Source organism: Paraphaeosphaeria sporulosa, assembly GCF_001642045.1.
Source record: "Paraphaeosphaeria sporulosa strain AP3s5-JAC2a unplaced genomic scaffold CC84scaffold_22, whole genome shotgun sequence".
Lineage (NCBI taxonomy): Eukaryota > Fungi > Ascomycota > Dothideomycetes > Pleosporales > Didymosphaeriaceae > Paraphaeosphaeria > Paraphaeosphaeria sporulosa.
This window is the reverse complement of record NW_017253381.1, coordinates 3,768-23,231: the sequence shown is the minus strand read 5'-3', so window position 1 is coordinate 23,231 and position 19,464 is coordinate 3,768. Positions and strand designations below refer to the sequence as shown.

Genomic DNA, 19,464 nt, shown 5'->3' with positions numbered 1-19,464 from the left:
ATGGTTCAGCAGTGCCGCTACCTTGCTTACGGCCTAGCAGGTACCCTCTAGATCGATCCCGGCGCTTCATCCGCTGCTCCCACAACCCAAATTCCAAGCCGATCGAGAAGTTGCAAATCGATCGAGCTACTCCAGCCATGGCGCAGCGATCAGGTGAGCCAAACAACGCAGGCAATCGTACATTGTACTCACCGGATAGCAGACGCGCGCTATCTCACTGCGCTTCAACCTGTCGCGGGCAGAGGCTTGGGCGTCGTCGCCGAAGCCGACATCCAGCGCGGCACTCGCATCCTCGCAGAATCGCCCTTGTTGAGCACACGCCACAGTACGCTATGTGAGCCCCAAGCGGTCATTGAGCAATTCGAGGGCCTCGACAGGTCTTCGCAGGCCCTATACTTGGAGCTCTATTCCTATGAGGAAAGCCCATTCAAGCTCGCTTATGAACAGTTGATGGCGAAGAGTTGGCACGAGCTTCTACCGGTGCATCAGAAGGCTTACTTGATCTGGACGGCAAATGCGTTCGGTGACTCGAATGCCGTATACCTCCACGCCTCCCGCTTCAACCATTCTTGCATTCCCAATGTCGAGGTCCACTGGAACCCAGCACTTGAGAAGCAGACGTGTCACGCCATCAGGGATATCAAAGCCGGAGAAGAGCTTACCATCACGTATATCCCACTGTACCTCGCTCGCATCGAACGTCAGGCCAGGCTACATCACTGGGGTTTTCAGTGCGCCTGCGCCGCATGCGAGGACACAGAGCTTGGCAAGGCAACAGAGGCGAAGCGCATGCAGCTAATCAAATATGCTGACGAACTTTCTAATGGCCTCCGAGACGGTTCTGAGACGCCATGGACCAAGTCACTGGTGCGAGCGGCCAAATTGGCCAAGTTGCAAGTCGCAGAGGGCCTGCTTGGGGGAAGATCGCTTCGACCAAGGTAAGACAGAGCCGCTAGGTGGCTGGCAGCTATCCGTCTAACGTCCAGTAGCTACCATCTCGCCACCAAAGCATGTCTGAAAGGAGGAGGATACCGCATGGCTACGTATTGGATCCGCAAAGCGCTCGAGATCGACTACTACTGTATGGGAGATGATCATCCCAAGTATAGAGAGGAGTTGGACGTTGCGAAAACACTTGCAGAGACAGCCGAGGGCTCAGCACCGCTGCACGACTCAGTGAAGCGTTACTACGCGGACGATGCCATGACACCACAAGAGGCTCAACTTCAAAAGTATGGAACGTTGGTGCAAATGTTCGCCAACACGGCCAAATCTAGCGTCAAGGCCGGAGACTGCTTGACGGCTCATTTGTGGGCGGATAGGCTCTTGCGAACGACCCGTCAGATCGAAAATTGTCTATACGACGGCGACATCGAGGAGTTGGAGCGAGTGGTCCAGGACTTGAGTCTCAACGCAAGCCCGTCGATGCCTATGCCAAGGTCAGCACTCGCTTGGGCATGTACGTGAAGCATGGATCGCCTTCGGGCATTCATTCGGATAGCTTGGGTGGATGGTAGTTGAAGCCATTGACTCGGTGGGGAGCGTGTATTTCGAGGCCGGCTTGACCTGTCTCGAAACAAGTTACTAGTCCTAGCACGGAATTTATTCCAGCGATGAGGGTGATCTCTCTGGACTACATACAGAACCTGTAGCAATATCATGGTTTGCACCATTTCTTGGAGCTTTGACCCGGCCTTTCAGGCGGAACAAGACGAGCAAAGCGACCAACTATAGCCAATGCAGATATAATGAAGAAGCGAGCAAAACCGTTCGAGTATTTCAGGAGTTGGAAATAGGTGTTAGGTAGAGATGCGCAGACACGTACATGCGTAGTCGCCGGCCTCCTCTTTAGCGCAGAAAGGTCCCCCTCTAGCAGCAGCAGGTTCGATTTCTGTTTCTGAAGGTAGCGCGTGTAGGGGTAGTGCCACAGGGGTCTTGCGCCAAGTCATTGTGCATGTCTTCTCATTCGCGTCGGAGAGCACATCAAGTACGTCAAACGCAGGAAGTGATGGGAACAGTGTGTTTCCGTTGGTAAAGGCACTTGCGGTGCTCAAAATTGTTAGCTCTTACTATCCGCGCTTCCCTCCGCCCCAAAGGGAGGCAATGAGGCTGCCAGTAAACTAGTTCAGGGTCCTTGGGGTAGGTTGCATTGTAGCTCTTCAGGATAACGACTCTGTCGCCACCCAATGTTGTGTGATGCTGATTACTTTTGAAAAGGCGGCGCAACCGCGTGAGGTGTTCATCGGCTCGCGCTGAGCGCTGAAGGGTTCTGCTTATCTCAAAGCCGGTAGTAGCTGTTGTTACTACCGTGCTTTGCCGGACATCAACTCCCATCTGGCCGCGAATCGGCGAAACTACTCGGGATGACACAGAACAGTGTCACTCGTGATGGCACCACCTCGATGCTTGATACTTTGCAGTCCCATACCATGCAGAGCTCGCTTTCATCAGGTTGCTCCAAATTCAGGTAGTACAATGACGTCAGTGGTAATTTAAGCGTGCGGGAAAGCAAACTTATGCCCTTCACACGACAACAAACACACTCCCGCGAGTATTTCCTTCGCTCTTCACACATAGAGCGAGCGTCTTGTAGGTATTCAAACCTAATGGACGACTTAACAGCTGCTAACTCAAACCCAGCGCTCTTCTTTTCGTCTCCGCGGGTACACCTCTACCGTTTCCCCAGTACATCCTAGCTCCAGCAAATCAACGATTCCACTCACCTGAAAACCAGCATCAACACACCGCGTTGCTGCCTAGCATGCTGCTCCAGAGCGAGTATCCCGATCCATACGAACCAGGGCGATACCTCAAGACCGGCAAGATGGATAGCAAGAATGCTTCACAAGCGGCTCTGCCTAGTCGGCAGCTTTCACCCGCCATCTCAGACTCTTCCGCGCTGTCGTTTCTCTCACGGTCACCATCACCACCGCGCGGATTTGTCGAGCCTCGGCAGTTTGGCCTGAGCAACCCACTGCCAAAGGGGCACGCTGAAACGGTTCCGCACCATGACGCACCGCGTGGCGAAGCGGATGGACTCGTGCCATACACAATGGGTTGTGAGCTCTGTGGCGGCACAATCAGGACTACGGTGCAGGACGAGTTTTGCAAGCATCACAACATCGGCTACATTCAGCTCACGTCTGCCGACTTCCAGGATGCGCTGTGCGACTATCATACGAACCGGGACTGGGAAGAATCTCTCGAGGCTGGGTATCCGCAACATGTCAGCCTCGCTAGTCTGGAGAAGCGTCTCGTCCGCCACCAGAGCACCTTGGCTGCCATCCTGGACAGATCCAAGCCCAGCCCCTTCTTCGACACATACATGCAGGAGACGCAGACCAAGACAGTACGTCAAATGTTGTGGGGCGCCTCTAGACTGACTGGATACTACGGCGCTGAGGGGAGCGAAGAGATCCTGCATTGGGCCATGGACAACTTGAAATCCGACATGGAGCGTGCTGTCCACCGCTTTGGAGGAGGGAAAGGGGACCCACCAGGTGTGTGCATTCATGTGGTATGTCCAGAGGCAGCGCGTCTCCTCATCATGGAGGATATGAAATGCTCTGAGGAGGACTCCTACCGCATCTTGAAGGACTCGACCGAGTTTGATCTGGTCGCTCTCCAAAGGAACTAGATCAGGCGTCAGTCAGTCAAGATCGTGAAGACCGAGGTGATGCAGCAACTTCTGAACGCCTTGTCTGCTTCTCTGCGAAGACGAATATCTTGCCACTTCATTGAATGTGCGCCACCTCGTCTGAGCATGCGCACTGAAGTCTGTCCGTGTCTTCAAGTTCGGGTCCCGTTCCCAACATGGGCTTCTGGCTGCCAAATACCATCATCAGCATACGCTTTTACTGCTTTCAATTCTTCCACCCACATTACGCCGATAACGCACATGTACCTGCAGGTATACTTACTCGCGCTAAAATGCGCCGTCTTTTACCATTTCGATTTTTGTGGAGTCTTGGAGATACAACCTTTGATTTTCAACACCCACGTCCGTTATTCAGGCAGTATTGCCCTGAAGAGCGCGGACACTACGTAGGATCCGGCACCCACGGGTGTACCACAACATACGTATTATTTCTAGGTGGAAATACATATCTTACACTTCCCCTATATAGCCTTATACACTTGTTTCAGCTCATGTTACCCGCAACCGTGACGACCATACTAACAATTTACTCTGATCCCATGGACTCCCTTGCGCGAATGAACGCCTTTGCCGCATCTAAGATATGACTTTGTCCCCTTTCCAAGCGTTGAACGACCTCCGAGGAAGATCAACTCGATACCAAACCATCCCCTTGTGTATATAGGCACCGCGCAGTCTTGCGGCCATGTGCGTAGACTCCCCACTATGCGCATCATCGCCCGAGGTTGAGATGTGCGACTGCCGGTACCCATATCTCAATCCTACACAGCCATGCGTACGCAGTGCTGCATCACGTGTTGAGGAGATTACCTGCGAGGCCGAACCTGGGAGCTGCCCGCCGAGCTTACAAGCAGTGAGCTCCCAGCAGAACGTTCGACCATCCAGGGCATACTGGTATGTTATGCAGCGGGTTCGTCCTTGCGGGACTTTGGAGCATTTGTTGGAACTGAGGTGTAGACCGCACCATGCGGTAGACACCAAACTCTATTCAATGGCACTCGAGACTGGAACAAGCGCATAGGAGGAAGGGCGTAGATGACAGGGAGTGAGACGAGGCATCTATGTGACATGACGGAGTTATGTACTCCGAAGCGTCAACTTGTCCATCAAACTACCTTTGATTCCCCCCCGCGGAATCTTCCTACATCACATCCTGGGTTGGCGTAAGCGTCATTGGTTATGGAGAGCACCAGATAGCACGTGACACCTGGTATACGACGTGGTATTGTTGCCTTCTGACGAGCAGCAGTAGTGGACGGATATCGACTTGTCCATATGCCCATTACGGGTAAAGCTTGAAGCTGAGCTCTACCAGATGAGCATGGCGCGATATAGCGATTTGGGAGTGTGGTATAAAGCAAGTGGCTTATATATTTTCGCTTCTGAGTTCCTTTACCCCGCAGTATGCTTTACATGTCGTTGCAAGGTCCCAGCGCGCTGGCGTACTCTGTCTTAGTAGCCGAGCTCTCACTCACTGGCCGACCGATACACGAATGCATCCTCGCGAAAAGATTCTGTTCGGTCCTCACCCTACTTGGAGTCGAGAGGCACGCAGCTCTCACGTGACGGCAAATATCGCTATTCATCATGCAGGCATCGGCCGAAGTTGCGTCCGGTCTCAGTTTCTAGATCTGGTACCTGCATCGTCAGCATTGAGATGAAACGATTGTGGGCACAAAATGTCTGACATGCTTCGTTAGGTTCCTGTTAGTATACTATTGCCGAGTGGCCAAGTACCGATATGAGCCGGCCGATGTCGAACAGACGTAGCCTCACTCGAATGCACCTGCAGCTGAGATTATTGTCTGCACTGTAGCGTTGATGGTGGATAGCAGAACCAATCGCGTGTCACATGCAACGAAATTTCCGAAGCCCTTCCCGAGCTTGATTTCTCATCGCAAAAACTATGAAACCAGACTGTAGCTTCGACACACTACAGGCTGCTCTGCCTGTGTCCGAGGTGGACGACCTGAACCTAAATGTCTTGTATCTCAGTTGGGGCAAATCGCTCGCGCATTGCAGCTCCGCTGGCAAGTATGCCGAGTACCTTCAATCCCCCTCTCACCCACAGGCGTCTGAAAAAGACTGTGGCGACTTAAGGCTGACAGTGCAGCAGTTACATCTCTCGTACCAGAGAATTAACTGTACCCAAAGAATTACTTGCCTGCTACTCGTTTCGTCTCGACCGGCGCCGCGCCCTCGCGTCTCAGAGGAGCAACGAGCTGGCACGCCCGCTCACTCACCCAAAGTAGCCTCTCTCACTTCACTGTGCCTCGCACTGATGCCTTCCTTCCCCCACCGTACCCCCGCTCTCGACGTGACTTTTATCTCGAAGCACCTGGTCGATACGTGCTCCCTCCCTTGTCCCTGCCTTCCATCGACACCAGAATACCGCGTGCGGCAAGATGAGCCCTCCAGGATATTGCCGATCATTTCGCCAGCTGCCCCGCCTCGTGCTCGAGCGAGCCAAAGACCACCACCTGGAGCCTTTCCCCAAGAGGGTGATTCTCCTCGAGGACGGCGATGTCCTCACGATAGGCAGTGCGAGCGGCAGACGCCCCGCGCTGGCCAACAATGCGCGGTTCTCCGGCAGTCTGGACAAGGACCACGCCGTCATCCGCAGCGTCAGGCCTGGAGCACTGCAGATCTGCAATACGAGCACAACTCACGGCGTCGTGGTGGATGGGCTTCGGCTTTCCTTTGGTCAGAAATGGCGCTTGGAGCAGGGCTCCGTCATCACGCTCGAAGACGAGAGCGACCTGCTGTATCGTATGCATGTCCACTCTCTGTTCCGGGTCATGTGCTGACGTCCACAGAGCTGAAACCAGTCAAGATTTCGGTATTCTGTATCCCAGGCACGGGCGGATAAGAAGGTAGTCGGCCCCGTCGCGACATCTCAGCGACCTGATGAATCAAAGCGCAAAGGCATGCGGCTCGAGCATTGGCAGATCACGGAACATGGTTTTGGAGTTGGTGCATTGGGCTTACACGATACTTTGGACGTGGTCCAGAGCCCTGATGCACAGGCATGAGTGCAGTTGGACGACACACAAACATTGCTTAGCAGAGAGGATGGGCACATGTGGGCCGCCAGCAAAGGGTCGTGCTACCGAGAGATTACCCAGGCGCTGCAGCAATGAATAGAGCAATGCAGCACATGGTCACCAGAAGTTGCCTGCGCGTGAAAAGTGTGACAGGGAAGAGGGCAGCGTGACGAAATATGAATGCATTCATGCAACAGCTACCTACCCACGCAGTTTTCTCCATCTGGCGCGAAGGAAACAGGTGGTGGGAACAGAGACGTGCTGCTTGCGACCAAAGCCGCCGCGCAAGGGTATCTTCCGTTGACTCCGAAACGCCTGTAGTCCACCAAAGCAAAAGAACGCCGGGACGGCGAGATCACCATGCACAATGCTATGCAGTATCCTCGCGGGACGGAGCGGGCGGAGCGGGCGCACCTTTGACAGGCGACTTGTTCTTCTTGGGCGAACCGGCCTTGCCCACCCTCTGGGTGTTGATCGCGTTGCCGTGTGGGATGGGTGCGAGCGGCGTGCGCGGTTTCGGGGTTTGCGGAATGGGAGCGATCTGAGTGGATGCGTTGGGCTCTGGCTCGGATGCGACAGCGTCAGGAGAGGCCGCCTTGACGGGTGGGTAGGAGACGGGTGTGATTGTGGCGGCGTCGAGCGAGGCTGCTTCGGCGGAGGAGGCGCAGACGGGCGCGAGCGTAGTGGCGTAGGGAGGAGCGGTCTCGGCGAGGGTGTTGCGCATTGGCTCGGTCGTGGGGGCGTCGGTGGGCCTGGAGACCAGATCGGGGGAAACGTGGTCTTCGTCAGCGAAGCACATGTACGACATGACGTCGAGCCAGTTGTCGCCCACGGCGTGTCCGTTGTCGCACATGGTGTTGGCCTCGCCTGTAACGTCGCGGATGCTCAAGTCAAGACGCTTGACGATGCGAATGACGCTTGCGCCGCCAGTCTTGGTCGAATCACCCACCGAGGCCTCGTGAATCCGGATGCGGTCCTGGGTGACGGCGACAACGGTAACGTGCATGGCTACAAAGTAGCGATACGGACGTGGACGGTCGTCATCGGGACGGTTGCGCTTGAGCTGGCGATGCAGCAAGGCCAGCGCGCAAAAGAGCTCCGCTCGGTGCAGTGGCTCGTCTTGCTTTGGCTGCTCGGGCTGCGGGCGGATGGGCACGATGCAGCCGGTGACGTCGCGGCGGGGGAAGCCGCCGCAGAAGTCATCGACCAAGAAGATGAACGGGCTGCCCCAGATGACACGCTCGGGCGTCACGTCCCAGGTGGCTTGGTCGAGTGACTCCTGGTACACGTCCCCGGAACACGGTTCGCGGATCTGCACCACAGGCGGTGCCGTGTCTGCCCGGAGTTGGCGCGCGATGGTCGAGGCACAGTCGCCGATGCGGCGGGCCCAGTTGATGGTATGGCGGTCGGGCACGGAGGGGAGCGGGTGCAGGACGTCGTGCAGGTGGTCTGGCATGTGTGCGGGGACGAGGGCAGCACGCCGGGGGTCGAGCTGGTCGCGCGCGCGTCTGTCGGCCTCGTCGGTCACGTCCATGTTGTGTTGCCGGAGGAAGGCATTGGTGGGCGGCCCGGAGGACGCGCAGAGGGCCTTCAGGGCGACATGCACGGAGCTGGCAGCGGGATGCCGGGGCGGGCGCTCCACGGCTGCGGCATGCTCGCAGCCATGGTCGTGGCGGAGGGCAACGGCGATGCGCGTGTTTGTTGATGGCGTCGCGCGCTTGACTTGCTAGGACACCTTGGCGCGGATTGCTGAGTCAGCAGCGCGACCTGCCCGCCAGTCTGCCCCCGCCCGCCTCGCTGCCGCCCGGCAACTCAGCAGCGCCGGCCCATCGCCCTGCGCCCCGCCGCCCACCAGCCTGTCGCGCGTGCAACCTCCGCGCAAGGCCAAGACGGCCGCCGCGACACTCGACAAGTATGGACCTGACCTGCTCTCCTGGCTGGACGCGGCCGAGACGCTGGGCCTAGATGGGAACCGAAAGCTGCGAGACTTGGCCGCGGGCAAGCATTCCGCTTCCACCATGCCGGCCGTCGCAGCGCTGCAACTGCACACGCTGCACACGCGGGTCGGTGGTGCACAGCACGCAGCCAAAAACCTGGCCGCAAGCGACGTCGTCACGCCGCTGAGCGTTACGTCCATCCCGCATGCACATGGAGTGTAAGCGACACGCTCGCAACAAGGGAGAAGCTCAGATTCGCATCGAAGAGACGGGGCAGTTCGTGGCCACGGAGACCGACTTGCAGAGACAGCGTTTCTCTCGAGCAGACACAGTGACGGATGATGCTCAACAAACGGAACACAACCGATGATGGTGGCCTTCCACTTCGACGCCTTTTACCTAGTCAACATCCGTTTTGGCAACCCGTACCTCGACTACATTGGGAATCTGGACAGCGTCGCGTTTGATCCGGCGACCACAACGATTGACGACTTTGCCAAGTTCGAAGAGCATGGTCCATTCCGGATCGGTGATGAGGAGGATATGGTGGCTTTCATGAAGCTCTGTCTGGCCATTGTATTGTCCCTGATGGCCGAGACTGTGGAAGGAAGAGCGTTGATCACGAAGCTTGAGCGGGAATTGGATGCGCTTACGAAGGCGCTCTCGCAGCCCGGGTTGGAAAAGCTGCAAATCCTGGCGCAAGTGCACGGCGAAGACCTGCTCGGAAAGCTGGAGCGGCTGGAGGAAGTGCACAGAGGAGACTTTCTAGATCTTGCGGTAGAGCGGGAATTGTATAGGGCCAGGTTGAGGCGTCTACTGGGGAGTTACAGGCTGGAGGCGGCATTCTAATAAACCAGACGACCTCAGATCCTGAAGGTACACATCAAATCATGCCAGGGCAAATCGACACTTTCAGGGTCACAATTCAACCGATTACTGCGGCATGCGCGAACGGGTATATATTGGAGGCGTTGAAGCTTTTGCGTGGCGTGTTAGCTAGCATCACCGGCAGAGAGCGGAGAAGAGCCATGCGCCAGCCCCGCTCTGCGTATGTTTATTTTCTGTCGCTTGACATCCCAGCTGTGGTGCATCCAACAGTTTACTAGCAAGCACTTGCGTGGCAAAAGTATGGATGCTTGAGTGCGAAGCCATCTGGAGTCAAATAACGCGACTTCCACCTTCCAAATGTTACCCATTCAATCCAATTCGCGACCGACCTCACGGGAATCGACCCAGACCTATGCTCTGATCAGTCTCTGGCGTTTACGTGTCCTCCCGCGGAGACGCCTCAATCTACGTCCAAAGTCACCTGGAGCAAGTGGACAATATCCATTTTCCCTCGCTTCCGTCTCAGGCCGCACCTGGTTCTGGCTTCGCTGCCCCAAGCCGGCCCTCCAAGTCTCTAGCTGCATAGCCATCGGCAACACTAGCGACGCGCTGCCGATGTCCCGCTTTGATGCACTTTTCGGGGTTTTATACTTGAGCGATCTAGAAATTGGCGGACATGGGGTCGACACAATAGGCTGGTAGACTTGAGATAAAGGCAGATGCATTGAGACAGACAACACTGACAACACTAGAATCGAAGTGTTGACCCAGTACCGGGATAGTGGAGGGTTAAAGAGGGACGAAGGCGCGAAGAGTGTATTCCCACAGCGCTTGCTGTGTGATTGTGGGGTACCAGATGCAAACATTCAGTCAAACTACTATGGCTAAAAAAGAGCTATCTAGAAGACTTGCTTCCTAGGCTTACGGCGTTCAAATTCTTCGATGCCGGTGAAGCCCTCGTATGTTTAGGAGGGAGATGAATCCCTCCTTAAGGTGACTCGAAGCACCTATCTAGGCCGTTGACGTCGCCCGAGCATTGTCTACCTAGATAACCCAGAGGCGAAGCGATTCTAGCTTACCTACCTACCAAGGCCATGGCTATCACCACCGCCACCACGACTGAAAACGATCACGTTCCTAGAGTTTCAACACATGCCCTTGAGCCAGCGTCACTCAATTCGAGATTGCCCGACAAGGCGTTGTGGTGTAGCGACCACCTCTAGAGTAACAATGCGATGGAATCTGCGCGGGGCCTGATAACATGGATCGGAATCATGAAGCACATAGTATTTATAAGAACCCGCGGCACGATACAGTGATAGCAAATCTATTCAAGAAGTTCGACTCGGCTGCAGTCAGCTTACTTACTCAGTCCATGCGCATCCCTCAGTTTTTGGCAGCACATGTTCATACGCTTCGTTGCGCTGCTCCACCCAAGCTAGAAATTCGCACATCCCACGAGATGTCGAGAAGGAAACTCTCCAACCACATACTACTTGAATCTACTGGGTAAAGGGCGAGTGCGCTGTCGGGCATGCGGTGTTAGGTACCTATCCCCCAGTCAATGAAGGTAGGTAATCGAGCCCCCGAAACTCATCACGCACGAAATGGCCTAGCTCTTCAATGCAGACGAGAGCAGAGAGAATCCCTGGAAATCAGCAGACATGTAGGCCCAAGCAAGTTTCCCCTACACAGCAAAGACGAAGTGGAATCCAGAGCGGCGGCGAAGGCATTACCGACATGGCCGAGAATGTTCTGAGTGGTGCTGTCAGGATTCACAGGCGAGCAATGTAGATAGGTACAAGACGGGCTACCAAAGTAGATTGTAGGAGAGACGAATCGTTTTCGGACTAGATCCGACAGCTTCCCAGCCTTTATAGCTAGCTTCTGTTAGGCTGGACCTAATCGTCCTTGGCTACGCCCTGTCTCGACGGACATCCCGTGACCGGAGAGGTGAGGCATAGGATATCTTGGGTTCTGACAGACACACTTAATGTAATCAAAAGCCCCAGAGCCTAATTTGCAGGGGAAACACAAAACACCATAGGCACTTTCCATCCCATCGCCTCCGGTCGTCTCAAGGCCTTGGGCAGTCAGCTCCGTGCTCAAATTGTGACCCGTCCCGCCGTCAACAATAATTTCTCGGTGTTAATCAGCACCTACCAAACCAACGGGTTTTGAACCAAGGATATAGACAGCGGATCAAGTCCGTTTACATGAAGAAAGCAGAATCTGCCCCCAGAAGACCGCTGAAATGGCTAGGAATAGGATTCTTCAGGGCCTGTGCACGCAGGCGATTGAGGAAAAGTCCTGCGGGCTGATCTCCGGAGTGCGAGAACCCCGGTGATGTAGGTTAAGGCAGCCTAGACTACAATCGAAACAGGAGGAACTGAATTGCAGCCAATCAACGTCACCGCTATCCCATGCGTAAAGAGTCTGCATGCCTGTTTTTAGGGCGGAAAAGACACGTTCAGAAAAGAGAAGGAGCCAGGGCCCTTGGTGTGGATATCCCAGCCCGGTCGCATGTTGTGCCCAGTTCTAGTACTTGCAGCTACTCCACCACGCCTCAGGCCCGCGGTTAGCAAGCGAACTGCCAATCCCCTTACTTCGCGCTGAACTTGCATGCGTCCCTCAAATCACTGCAGTGGGATTGGCCCGGGTCCTAATGCCGGACAGACAGGCTGGGACGGAAACCTCGCGTAGGACCCAACCAGACTTCGCTCGCGCGTCCACCGTCACGAACATCGTGCAAGGATATGAAAAGCTTATCTCGACCGCAAGACTCCTTGTTCTAACAGTAAGCCTCATCATAGCATGTGCGGAGCAGAGTAAGTCGTATACGTAGTACCGTGGCTGCGTGCAGCCAATCAGCGTCTTCCGACAGTACTCGTTGGGGACGCTAAATAGCGGGCTGAACTGCTCCCATGCCATTGTATGGTGGGGTTTCCATGCTGTTGTATAGTCGGAGATGGTCATCAACCGTCCTGTCGGGGGTTGCTTCTCGCACAATATCCATTATAGCGGACGGAGAGCAGGTAGGCAGCCTAGCTACCCCAGCAGGTGCAGGTGAAGGAAGCTGCCAACGTTGCGTGCGTGAGATGGGACCCTGTGAGAGCAACTTGCGGGGTGGAAGGCGAGCGCCTTATCATCATTCGCATGATCACCATGGGCAGCACGGATAGCAATCGCAGCAACATCATAGGTATCGTGAGCATTGGCATCATCATCATCATCGGCATCACGACATACGAGATTAGTCATACAAAGGAAACTTTTCACCATTGCTATGAGATATCAAAGACGTCCGCAGCAAGATGTGATACAGACCGGGACCTACTCCCCCAATGCCTTAACCGTGAATGGTGTTCATGCCATGAAATGTAATGTCGAGCCTGCCTTGGCGATGACGAACGACGTCGTGCTGTCCGGCGCCTCATCGGCTCCCCGGGCCTCGTCAACACACAGTTAGCCAAGGTGAGCAACAGATGCGCCATACGGTGCTTACCATGCCGATCAAAGCTCATTGTTGTCGATAGTGATGTCGATAGTTTCGCGAGCCATGTACGTCGCCGTCTGGCGGTCCAGTGTGGTCTTACGAATGGCCTTCTCGAGGTCTTCTCCGATCCTGTTCAAGTTCGCTTGGAATGCCTCGCGTTTCTTCTGCTCTTGTAGCTCGCCACGAGCATTTTGCATCTCCAGGCTTTCAGCAGCCGTCATCCTGCGCCGAATGAACTTCCACTGGGCACGCAGCTTCTGCTTATCCTCGCACGTATCGTTCCACTCTTGGTAGAGTTCAGGGTGCCAGTGTACGAGTCCACGACCGCGATAGGCTTGGATGTCGTGCCCGTTGAGCCCCGAGAGACGGAGAGACTTATGGAACGCCACCAGCTCAGGCTGGAACTTGGTCCGCGACCGGCGCTCTCGCTCGACATCCTCTCCCGCGTATGTCTTGCCGGGACATAGGCCCGCGAGGCGGGGGGATCGCCTCATGCTGGGAGCTGGAACCCTGTTAGTCATCCATGCGTGCAGTGTCCAGATCATACACGTAGGACGTGCTCACGTTTATGCATTGGAGCGCGATGAGGGGTTTGTGGTTCCACCATTTGATTTGACGGACAAGAACGTTAGAATGCGGGAGGGATCTTATTCCTGAGGGCAGAGGAGATGAGATGAGTGGAGGGGTGCAAAGGCTTCCGCCTACCGCGATTTGCACACTCTTATCGTTTGAGACGCTCGCATGTCAATCAGGTGCTCGGCAGCCAATGCCCCTGTTATGGTGCAGTGTCCCGTGCTTTCCAACAAACAAATAATGAGTAAAATCAACCATGCAGTAGGTCCTCTGGGGCGCGCATGACTGTTTGCTTAGCGGAAAGCGTTTCTTGGGCTTTGGCAATGGTTGTCTGGCGGCGTACGACTGGCAGTTGCAGGCGGGAGAGCCGCGTGGATCCCCATGTGATGCAGAAATCCACTCGGCTGTGGTAGTGGCATTAGAATGCATGTATGCAAGCGCGCATGTTGCCCCGGGGAAGAACCTAAAGGCATCCACAGGAGCGGGGGATTCTTCGCCGTCGTGTACGTTTGCACCAGTATCGCTGGGTGTGGACCGTCGTCAAGGCCGATGCGCGCAGTGTTGAGCGAATCGGCATTGTGGAGTTGGGATTGAACTGGACTTGGTGGGTGTGTACGTCTGCCGTAGAGTCGCTGGATGTCAAAGCGGATGTGTGCTGTCTTCACCGGCAGCAGTTGCGGGTGTGTGCATCTACTCTGGAGACAGAATGTTTGAAGGCGGGTGCGTGCTTTATTGTCCGCCGGCGCTACGCGTAACGTTGCGATTGGCTGCTCCCAGGACGCTGGTCCCACGACTCCACCACTCGTCCAGGCAAAAGCGCTGCTGCCTGAACTGCACCCAGAATAGGCCTCTGATGGCCCCTTCGTGCAACGTCGAGTTTTCCTTCCTAGTCGCGTGACGCACAGCATGAAGAATGTGTAGGCTTTGTATCCCGGCTATGCGGGGCTGGCGGCGCCTTATCCCATTCGCTCGTCTAGCTTCTTCAATCGCCTAGTTATGACTGGTCCTTCCCAACTGGGTTTGGACAGCTTCAAAGCTTGTTTTGGTACTAGTTCCCGTGCGTGCTCGTCGACTTGTGTCCTGGCTTCGAATGCCGTATGAGGAGATGAGGTCGCAATAGTCCAGCTCGAAGTAGTCCTAACAGTCGATGATTGCCAAGATGGAATAATGAATAGGACGAGGAGGCTGCGCTCCACCTCACTATCAGTATCACTTGTCCTTCTTGGCAAATCACCAACTATTCCCTCAAATTGAAATTGAAGAGGTGCTTTCTTGCGTAGGCTGGTAATACAGCTTGTAGAGCTTGCTGTTGCGTAGGTTAAGAGCGTGCTGGATAAGAAATAGACCTTTAATCTCGTTGTTGGCCATTCTCCAAACTACTGCGAATGGGAGTGCCATTCGACCCTTACCCGCATCTGGAGTCCAGCGCCTGCTAAGATGGATTAGTAGTGGTTTAGGTGTGTCAATTGTCTCTATATAGGGTGCTTTATACAGGTGAGCTCTGTGAGCGCCTAAGGGTCACTCTAGGTAGTGGAAGTTTTGTGAGAGTGGTGAGGTCATAGAATCTATTATCTTCTCTAGCTCTGCTTGCCTTTCCCCTAGGAAGAAATATGGGACACTGTCGACGGGACATATCTCGATTTCAATTGATGTAACGTTATCCTGGCCAACACTATATGTGTTAAACCAGTTCCAATGGTTATCCATCACATTGCGGAGATCATGCGTACTCGTCTCGTTTCAATTATCTATCGTTAGTGAGCTGACATCAATTTTTCGGTGCACCTACGTAGGTCTCTAAAATAGTACCTAGAAAGCGTTTCTACGTGCGCCTCATCCAGGCTCCTTGAGCTCTTGGTCGGTTCCTACGCCTCTTCCAGCTTTGCGTTTCTCCAAGCGGACGTGTATGAAGGATTCAAGACTCTAGAAATCATGTTGGTCTAGGGCTGAGACTTGGTCGCCACTTCGATTATGGAAAACGCCCACTGATGCCGGTGGTAGATGTTTTCACTTGGGTGTTGAACGACTAACAGAGAGTGATATAGCAGTGATGTGAGAGGAGAACGTTCGTATATGACGCTTGAGGGCGGCCAATGTGCTCCGCGCACTTCGGATTTACCATGACCCATGCTCTGGCTGAGTTTGAGTCCGTGGTTTCGTCTGGCGTAACACCTCATATGTCACATGAACACATAGCATAGAGCGGAACAATTTCTACATAAAGGACGCCAACATGTAATAGAGACGAATAATGCTTCTCCCATGATTCTGGTATGAAGATATGTACATTTGCTCATACTCTAGATGTGACTCATACGTCTTTGCGCACTATCAGAAACCCCAGCTATAGCCTAGATTATGAGCTCGGAGACAAGCGGAAAGACGCTATTATATCTCCAGCCATAGTGGGAATGGCTCAACTTGTACACGACCACCCTGGTACGGTTGCCACAGCATTCCAACTATTTTAAAGTCTTGGATTACAAGTGTGCAGCTCTACCGCGTGTAGGAATTAAGAGACGCGGTGCCATACACCGCATGCGCCTATAGTCTCACACAATGATAAGGATAGGTTCTAGTACTACCAGGTCCAGTGCAATTGGCACGGTAAAACTCTATAAACACAGCAAATTCCCAGGTACATGGCTTTACAAACCAGGCGGCGCCATTAGACCTCACGAGCATTTATCCTACTATACAGTTATTGTACCGCATTTAGGCCCAAATTTTACGGAGATGGCCTAGTATTACGGCTTGTAAAAAGGCTTAAAGGGTCAAACAGCCAGGACAATTGACATAATTGGCAAATTGTATTTCTCCAAGGCCGTCTATCCATCTGCACAGCTCATGGAGGACCTTTAGTTTGGTAGTTTTGGCTTCCTTTGTAGGTCTCTTGCGGAAGGCGAGTATCTTGAGTCGGAGATAGCTAGCTGGCAACACTAATGGGTGTAAGAGAGATGTCCCCAAGATACACATTGGCAACCATATATTCCATAGAAGCAGCAATTTATTTGCTCTATAGTGATAAATAGCAATCAACTGCACACTTACAAAGAAGTACACTCTCACAACCAAACATTACGATTGGTCTACAGTAGCAAAGAGTTGTTTTTTGCTGTATAACCACTAAGTAGTACAACCTGGACGTACATATAAGGTCTACAGAGACCACTCACTCAGGACATCTCATCTATAACACCTCCATCGATTCAACTTTGAATCGTTAAACTCCTTCAAAAGCGCATTTTGAACCCCTTGTAGTCTTGAGTCCATCGTCACAGCTCCTCAATCCTCCAATTCTGCAAACGCCCTGAAAAATCTACCTACGTAAACGTCCGCAACCCTAAACATGTCTCTTCGCCCCCAACGATCTACTCAAGATCGAACTGGTCATGCCACCACTGGTATGGCTCCACGACTTCACCAAGGCGGCACCGACTCAGTCGCTCGTCTCACCTCTCCATCCACAATGATTATTTGTCATGGTGCAACGAAAATCACGATTATCCAGCAAATGCCAAGAGAAAACAGCCCCATGGCTGCCGCAACAGCCAAGGCAGGACCATTGACCAATGTCACACTTCCGCCAACCAGTCGTCCAAGAATTCTCGAGGAGAACCCGGATGCCACTCAGCGAACCCATGGCCCACGACTCAGCAATTCGAGTGCACCCGTCCGACGTGGTATTGATGGTCCGCGTGAGTACCTTCCCACTGGACGGCACGAAGCTATTGATATACTAGGTGCTATTGTTAGGCCGGTTCTTATTATATCTTTCGTAGCTTGTACAACAGCTATTTGCGTTGCCGCAGGCTTCGCCAGTACACCTTGGATCCACGATGCTTTCCGGCGTTTGGTCTGACGCTTCGCTATTTTCACTTACGGACTTCTTTTCTTACAACACCCACCTTTCTAAGCGTCGCGAGGTGATACGATAGGTGGGGTGATGGCTGGTTTTGGTTTTGTCTCCTTGGGTTGTTATTGGCTGCGTTGATAGACTGACTGCGTTCTCGATTTATGACATCATTATTGCGCATAGAACGCGCTCGCGTAGATTAACATATTATGGCGGTACCCAGCCACTAAATTCAAGCATTCTTCCCTCCCTTGTTCCTCTGCTTCTTTCTGATACATGGTCTTGTCCTGTGATGCGAACCCGTTACCGAGTAGCCTACGAACCCAGACGTCCAGCCAAATTGCCGCACCATGTTTGCCAGCCAACTACCGATCGTTTGGTCTTCCGCAGGCGAAGTCCCTTGGCTAAGATACGTAGGAACAGGGAGCCAGAGCGTAAGGATGGATGCAGCAGAAAAGTATCAGCCCGGCATGTATCCAAAGGCCGCAAAGCTAGATCTGGCTTTCATGACAAATAATTAAATTAGCAGACTGTATTTCTTTGTATTGTGAGATTAATGTAATTGCCTGGGCGCAGCCCTTGTTCCCGGGGTCGTATATTTGGAGTGCGAATCCTGCCAGAGGACGATTAGAACGTAAAAGGCGACTCAAACTTGGCTCCACTGGAGGACAGATAGTGCTAACTTATCCTTTAATAATTTTAGATAATTTTAGCAATCTTTACCTACCGCATAAGAGCTTTTGACCAGTTTTACTGTAATGAAGTCTAAGAAAGATACGCCTTCACACTACTCCACCTTCTTTCTCACTTGGCCATGTATGGCGGCTAGTGTAGCGAGGTATCTATAGTGCCGAACCTCTAGCTTGCGGGGGGGTGGGGAGTAGTGCCGTAGTAGGATCCTGTGAGCGGTCATGTGGGACCGAAATATCATGAGCACAATCGTTGCTTTGCACGTAGATATACGTGTCTGTTTGGGAGTTGGGCGGCAGTTTTGGAGTGTTGCTTTGAATGTAGACTAACCACCGATGCAAGGAAAGATTGTAACGTTAGACAATGACGCAGCATTGGATCCTGGGTCCCATTAGGCCTTGTGCCCAAGTCCTTACACTGCTCACCCCTTATTGTCCAGAGCTTCAGTGCCGTAGATCTTGGGGTGTAAGCGTTAAGCTCGCATAAATCAAGCCACTCTACATTGGCGTCTTGGCGGTGTGTATTCGTGCGGTAGCACGCACGCGCAAAGAGATCTCCTACCTTGGCTAACACGTCTTGGCGCGCGAGTGTGACAGAGGAGGCGGACTGCAGCCACTGTTTGTGCGGGAGTGGGTGGCGGGCAGTAATGGACCATCGACGTAGCGCTTATCCTATTGACGAAAAATTTGAATTTAGAAGTCTTGTAGAGTGTTGCTCTGCGCGGCTCAGTGTTGATTGCGCTTCCAGGTGGGCCGCGCTGGCCGAGAACTTGCAGTGGAGTGCCAGTCCATGTCGTTGCATGATAGCAATGGATGACGATATATCATTGTAATGAGCACAGCTAGCAGCGTAGATGGTGTGCCTGATACACGTGGTGGAGCCGTGGCCGATGGAGCTCAGCCAGGGCAGCATGCGACTAGCAATATCCATATGGGCAAGCCATCATATGATAGGCTATATGTTGTGCGCGCAATGATGCGCCGACGAGAGCCTGGCTGATTAAGATCGCGCCGAGTGGCTGGGAACGCTCTAGCGGCTCACACCAGTCACCAGCCGTGACGACTGCCCCAGCAATACCCTCATAGCACCCTACGGACGCCCCTTTCGCTAATCTCAAGGTTCTGCTTTATTCTCGTGCAGTTCCGCAATAGTACACACGCAATAGTAAGAGAGCACCCCCGCTAGGTTCTCCATGGGTAAGAACAAAGACCTAGTTTCTTGCGAACACAATTATAGTAAGTAGGTATTGATACTACACTAGTCTTATGTATCCGCTTCAAAGGTGTTTCTGGGAAACTGCGCTAGATCGTTATAGTTTAAGTGGGAGTAGTGTCTACTACGTGCTGCGCATGCCAACTGATGTTGCTAAAGATGGTGCTAGG

General features: G+C 53.5%; 5 protein-coding genes across 5 annotated transcripts; 3 read left to right on the top strand and 2 right to left on the bottom strand.

The window, feature by feature from the left end:
- Positions 1-137: 137 nt before the first annotated feature.
- Positions 138-1,114, top strand: CC84DRAFT_1238536 (SET domain-containing protein; the record flags this gene model as incomplete). Its single annotated transcript, XM_018183948.1, has 2 exons — positions 138-153; positions 203-1,114. 2 exons carry the CDS (start codon positions 138-140, stop codon positions 940-942), a joined length of 756 nt encoding a protein of 251 aa, XP_018028877.1. The 3' UTR covers positions 943-1,114.
- Positions 1,115-6,063: 4,949 nt separating this feature from the next.
- On the top strand, positions 6,064-6,527 carry CC84DRAFT_1223750 (uncharacterized protein; the record flags this gene model as incomplete). The annotated part of the gene is made up of 2 exons (XM_018183520.1): positions 6,064-6,427; positions 6,475-6,527. The coding sequence occupies 2 exons, from the start codon at positions 6,064-6,066 to the stop codon at positions 6,525-6,527; spliced, it is 417 nt and encodes a 138-aa protein (XP_018028876.1).
- Positions 6,528-6,868: 341 nt separating this feature from the next.
- CC84DRAFT_1264908 (uncharacterized protein) lies at positions 6,869-8,388 on the bottom strand. Its single transcript, XM_018185351.1, has one exon. The coding sequence runs from the start codon at positions 8,234-8,236 to the stop codon at positions 7,073-7,075; it is 1,164 nt and encodes a 387-aa protein (XP_018028875.1). The 5' UTR covers positions 8,237-8,388; the 3' UTR covers positions 6,869-7,072.
- Positions 8,389-8,523: 135 nt separating this feature from the next.
- Positions 8,524-9,762, top strand: CC84DRAFT_1170056 (uncharacterized protein). The gene has a single exon (XM_018179828.1). It carries the CDS (start codon positions 9,006-9,008, stop codon positions 9,486-9,488), a length of 483 nt encoding a protein of 160 aa, XP_018028874.1. The 5' UTR covers positions 8,524-9,005; the 3' UTR covers positions 9,489-9,762.
- Positions 9,763-12,751: 2,989 nt separating this feature from the next.
- Positions 12,752-13,886, bottom strand: CC84DRAFT_1170055 (uncharacterized protein). The gene is made up of 3 exons (XM_018179827.1): positions 13,528-13,886; positions 12,973-13,465; positions 12,752-12,917 (listed from the first exon to the last, which is right to left on the bottom strand). The coding sequence occupies exons 1-2, from the start codon at positions 13,568-13,570 to the stop codon at positions 12,981-12,983; spliced, it is 528 nt and encodes a 175-aa protein (XP_018028873.1). The 5' UTR covers positions 13,571-13,886; the 3' UTR covers positions 12,752-12,917; positions 12,973-12,980.
- Between the last annotated feature and the right edge of the window lie 5,578 nt (positions 13,887-19,464).